Below are 6,086 nucleotides of genomic sequence, written 5' to 3' on the forward strand. Positions count from 1 at the left end.
ATGTAACTGGACATCAACTTTTTTCATATTTAATCTAATTTTCCTCTAACTTAAGCATGCCATTCTCAAGTTAAACCTAAACACTCTATAACTTCCATTAAGTAAACCTGTCCACAACCCAAAATAGAGGTATACAATGCATCACTACTGCATTGTTGTTTCATAATCCAAAGCAGTGACTTATCAAAGAACAAATTATTACACAACCAAATAATATCATTCAAATAGATAAACCAGAAAAGGGGTAAATGCCAGTATAGATCATATAGTGCCAGCATAAAAAATTAGATATATAAAGCAGCAAGGACTAAACCAGGTACATAAAAAGAACCCAATATTGTGGGGACTCATACTCTCACAAGGCTCAGATATATAATCAGCAATAGCAACATCAATCAGGAATTAAAATCCCAACTATTGAATCTCCATATGCAAGTGATAACTCCACCTTTTTTGGTGGATTTTTCAATTCATTATTGTGAGTAGTAAAATGCCTCATTAAAATACTTCAAATTTTAAGACTACCTTCTAAAACATAAAAAAGGAGCATTTTATTAGAGATATCCTTTCAAAACAAAAAATACGTACTTTCCCTCCCATGTTATTCCTCATCTAAACACACAACGGTTGAGTTTATGACTGATGACCTAAGGAAAATTACAGGTGAGTTGATAGTTTTGAATTTGTGGAACCAATGTATGTTGATAAAAGATAACTTGAGGATATCTTCAGTTGCAGATAAAGGTGGTACTGGTAGGAGCATAAACAAAGTGAAGAAGAAATGAATCTTTCAACAGAAAAGCAAAGTACAAAAACAACCAAAATGGATCTTATTGAAGACTAATTCACCAAATCAATGGTCTGGAAAAGGCCAAACTATAAAACAATGCTTTAATGCTAATGAAGAAGCACAAGTATATTCGAAAAGAATGGTAGTACAAGATTCTATTAATTATAAAGTCATAATATTTTACATCAGAATTCAGAATCACAAACTTCTTATGCGATTAAATGTCTCAGTAGACACTTTCATCATCCCCGAGTTACAAAATGAAGATGCTAATGAATTCCATACAGAAATCTGAGGAAGCTTTCCTTGGCTTATCATGTCCTCCAACCACATAACAGCTTCATATTGCCTACCTAAGGAGCAAAGACCCTCAATGAGCAAATTGTAAGTATTGGCAGAAGGCCAATATGATTTAATTGACATTTGCTCCAAAAGTTGGCTTGCCTCAAGATACTTCCTCTCGCAACAAAGCATTTCTAGTAAAATGCAATAAGTTTCTTTGTCGGCCATGCAATTTACCTTTTTCGACATCTTGTTCAAGCTTTCGAGCACTGACATCGAATTTCCTACACTACAAAGGTTTTTCAAGAGAATAGTATACACTCTAGCATTTGGTAGACAATTGACTTCCACCATGTCCTCTTCAATTACCTTGATTGCTTCATCTACCTTACCAACCTTGCACAATGCAGCTACCTTTGCATCAAAAATAGAATGTTTTGGTTTAAAGCGTCTGTCTTTCATTTCAATAATAACTTTATCAGCCTCATCTATCTTACCTTCTTCGTATAGATCAACCGCCATGGATGTATAACTAGCAGTGCTAGGAACCGAACCCCTGACCAAAGCTTCGTGAATCCAACGTTTAGTGACTTCTACATCTTTACCATCACCGCACTGAGTAATATCAAGTCGGTTATAACATCGCTTTGGAGCTTTCAGTCCTTTCCTCAAAATTTTACCGAGAATTTCCACAGCTTCATCAAATTTTCCATTATCACATAAAGCATCCAAAAGAGTTCTATAGATTACAATGTCCTCACCGTTACCTTTCAAAGAGATTCTCCAAAACATTGAATACAACAAATGAGTTGCCTCATGTAACCTCTTATCCCGACACAACCCCTTCATCACAATTAAATAACTGTCCCTATTAGGGTAGCAGCTTTGATAATCCATCTCTTGAAATATCTGCAATGCCAAATCCGATCGACTCTTCCGGCACAAAGCATACATAAGCAAGTTCAACGCCTGAACGCGTGACTTCACTTCCCAACCACATGAACTCTCAACAAAAAGATTATGGGCATCTTCAAGCTTATTCTCATTCACCATTATCTCCAAAAGGGTATTGAAAGATTGTGTCCAATTCACACAGTTAAACTGAGGAATGTTCTTATAAAGAGAGATTGCTTCATTTACTAGCCCTTCTTTAGCATATGTCTTAATCGCAGACACAAAGACCGAATCTTTACATTCACATGAATCTTCTTTCATTTGCTCAATCAAATCGCTCATCTCCTTGAGCCTCCCTGATGTTCCAAGGATATTGATCATGGTGGCATATACAGGACCATTGTGGGAATATTTAGGGTACTTTGATTTGGCTTCATTGAAAATTTCCAAAGCCTTTAAAGGGTTCTTTTGAGTTCTTATAATCTGTGAAAGGTAAGTTGGATTCAACACTCTTGGCCACCTTATACTCATGCAGTGATGAAGCTTAAACAAAATATCTGGGGTGCCAAGTTTTTTCTAATATTAATACATAAATCAAATATATAATATCATATTGTATATCACAAATTTGTAATGGAAACACAAAATTACTCATAAAAATAATTAATTAAGTACTCCCTCTGTCCCTTAATACTTGACACAGTTGACCTTATTACGCATGCCAATGCATAATTTTGAGCTTAAATATCTTGAATAATATATTAGAAAAAATTATGAAAATTTGATATTTTGAAAATACTCATCGAGACAAATCTAACGACATCTTATATGATATTATTTATCTTTGTATATTAGTAGAAAAATATGGTCAAAGTAAGTTAGGTCAAAATTACACATTTTCAAATGGGTCATCTATTGCGGGACGGAGGGAGTAATAAATTTGCAATGCAAACACAAGGTTTTAGCGTATGTTTGGACGAGCGTTGAGTTTGAAAACATCATGGTGGCACCGTGATTTTGTTGAAGCTCCAAAATGTAGCTTTTACCAAAATCCCAGTGGCACAACATGATTCTGACAATCTAGATGCCAATCCAAACATCCGCTAAAACTATCTTAAATACTGCTAATCGAGTTTTGAGTGACTTGGAAATATGCATCTCAATTTCTTCAATTCTTGGATTCTCAACAACATTTTCCAGTTCATGTGAAAACTAATAGTTTATTGTTTTTCATCCTTCTCACAAACTTTCCTCTTAAAAAAAAATCAATTCTTTTACTCTCGATCTTAATTTTTCTGAAGCAAATAAATAATTTCAAAATGATTGATAAAATTTTCAACAAGATAAAAGAAAGACTACATGATATCAGCCAATATTATTGATAAACCTAATAACAGATACACAATATATGATTAAGGTCAAGTCTATGGTACACAAGGGATACAAGTCTTACACCATGCACGAGGTCATTTTCACTTTTGGATTAATAAAGTCCATTGTTAAATTAAATGAAATATGAAGAGATTTATACATCCAATGGTGAAAAATGAGCTTGTGCAATGTGCAAGATCAATTTACTTGTGCATGTTAGACAAAGCCGGTGAATAAACCCAAAATAGATGTCCATACTATTTTCTTGTACAATTCTACCAATTCAAAGTACCCAACAACAACAACAATAATAAATCCATTTCCCACAACAAGTTTCGACGACAATTTGGATGTTTAAATCAGTTCAAATATATGGCAAATTTTGTTCAATGGATGGTTAATGAATATAACAATGTGTCGCACCTCATTATCATCTATTGAATGCAATGAGCCACGATTTTAAACGTCATTAACCACGACTTTCATGTGCATATTGAACACAAATTTTGGTTAATAGATTTCATGTATATTTAAATTAAAGACATGTAAATCACGGTTAATGGAATTCAAAATCATGGTAAATGAGTTACATATTTTATCATATTCATTAACCATATGTTGTTGAAGTAATTAAATTAACCACATATTTGAACTGTGTTAGCCATCAAAAAGTGTTAAATTTTGTTATCAAACTTTTGTGTCAAAATTCAAAATATCTTCCTGCATAGAAATGCTGATACTTCGCTATTGGGTTCAATTCTATTCTAAGCAGCAAGAATGATTAGGTAGGAATAAGGTAGAATTAAACTTACTGTTCCTGGGGTGGGTGATGAACGGCGACGACGGAGGTGGAAACGGCGGTGGCTGTGGCGTCGACACAGTGGGTGGCGGAGGGTACACGAAGGGAACACAGTCAGAGAGTGAACAAAGTTGAGGGAAGAAGAAAACAGAAGGCATAAGAATGGGTCATATTGGGCTGGTTTGTTGTAACATTGGGTCTAAAATATGTAGAATGCTATTTCCACCTTGGTTTGAGTTATAGCTCGAGTGTAACTGCAAGGATTAATCCCTCATGTTAACTCGGATGACTTTCCGCTACAACTGTTTTCCATATGCATCGGTATCCGATCCAAGGACCGACTAATCTGAGGGGATCAATCTCACCACCCACTTGCGGGGATCTCATTTAAAGCCAGAGCAAAGCTCTGTATATGTATGTACTTACCCACTGAAATTGCCACTAGAGGGAATCGAATTTGAGAGGAGCAAACTCCAAGATCTCAAGTCAACCACTAGACCAACCCCAAATGGGTTGATCAAACCTTAAATTAAATGGTTAAGAGACTTAAATTTCTACGACTTATGTCCCACTATGTTTGTAAACTTTTGCATCACGTTTGCATTGTTGTTAAATAAATAATGTCAAACACGTGATTGGATGGAGCGTTTGCAAGGCGGAGAGAATAACACTTTTTTTGAAATTACATATACTATAAAATATTTTTAAAAAATTAAAATAATAATATGATCATATAATATTTCAATCACACTTAATTTATTTTTTTAAAAAAATTATGTCGTTTGTAATTAAAAAAATAAGTATGACCTCCCCTTCTCTCTTCTCATAAACTCTCAATCCTAAAACACCCTTAAATAATAGATTATTAGTCTAATCTAACTTTTAAATTTGATCTCTTCAAATGTGAAATAATTTCTAATTTTTAAACTTTTGCACCACTTTAATAAAATAATTTCTATTGTTGTAAAAAAAAAAAACTAATTTCTAGTTTTGATCCCATGTACTAGTCACGAAAAACAATGATCCCATGTGAATCAAGATTAAAACATAGAACATGAAGTTAATAAATCTCATATTAGAAACATAATTTTGGACTAAGCATCTACCGTTATTAAGAACTTACGTTCAAAATATGTCCATCTTATTTGAAAAAACAAACATTGATTGATTGAGGATTGTGAACAACAAAACTTTGAAAATATTACAAAGCCACTTGTGACAAAGAAGAGTACGAATGGAGGCACTCATGTTATATAGCTAGACTAGACGGCATTGATCCTTAGATTTTACCTCAATCTGCTCTTTATTAGAAGAGAAAAATTATTCTTTAGATCCATTGCAAGAAATGATGTAAATAGTCGATATTAATGACGAGATACATAATTTATTTAATGAACCTTACAATAAAGACCGGAGTAACAAGTAGTTAGACGTTTGATTTGATGTTGTCAAGGGAATAGTTGGGGCGTATGAGTGGAAAATGAACCATTTAGAGTTGTCAAAATAGTTGTACCCAAAAAAAAAAAAAAAGAGTTGTCAAAATAGAGAATTATATGGAAAACAGCTTTGCATGATTATAAATCCTTGACATGAGACAAGTTTTTTTGTTGGTAGTGTTCGAACTCTAGATCTTGCATATATTATGCATTGTCATTACCAATTGAGCTAAGTTCACGATAACAACATGCGACAAGTTAGTCCTTCTAGCATAATTAGGAAAAACTAATAAATGAACTAATTTATTTTTCCTATAAAAATGTCGATCTAATCTATGTATTGTTTTTATTGTTTGTTAAATTGAGCTGTGAGCAAATTGCGAGCAATAAAATTAAGTATGTATTCTTTATTTTTTATTTTTTCTGTATTCTTAAAGTAAGGAATATCTACTTCAACATAAAAAAGAAAGGAATATGTTGGAAAATAAATACTACAAGTAAAAGATATGGTGTA

General features: G+C 33.3%; 1 protein-coding gene across 1 annotated transcript; it reads right to left on the reverse strand.

Moving 5' to 3' along the window:
* Nucleotides 1-811: 811 nt before the first annotated feature.
* On the reverse strand, nt 812-4,290 carry EMB3101 (Tetratricopeptide repeat (TPR)-like superfamily protein). Its single transcript, XM_085719075.1, has 2 exons — nt 4,150-4,290; nt 812-2,523 (listed from the first exon to the last, which is right to left on the reverse strand). Exon 2 carries the CDS (start codon nt 2,495-2,497, stop codon nt 989-991), a length of 1,509 nt encoding a protein of 502 aa, XP_085575201.1. The 5' UTR covers nt 2,498-2,523; nt 4,150-4,290; the 3' UTR covers nt 812-988.
* Between the last annotated feature and the right edge of the window lie 1,796 nt (nt 4,291-6,086).

This window comes from Medicago sativa, chromosome 6 (genome assembly GCF_051527215.1).
Source record: "Medicago sativa cultivar Bolivia chromosome 6, Bolivia_mono, whole genome shotgun sequence".
Classification (NCBI taxonomy): domain Eukaryota; kingdom Viridiplantae; phylum Streptophyta; class Magnoliopsida; order Fabales; family Fabaceae; genus Medicago; species Medicago sativa.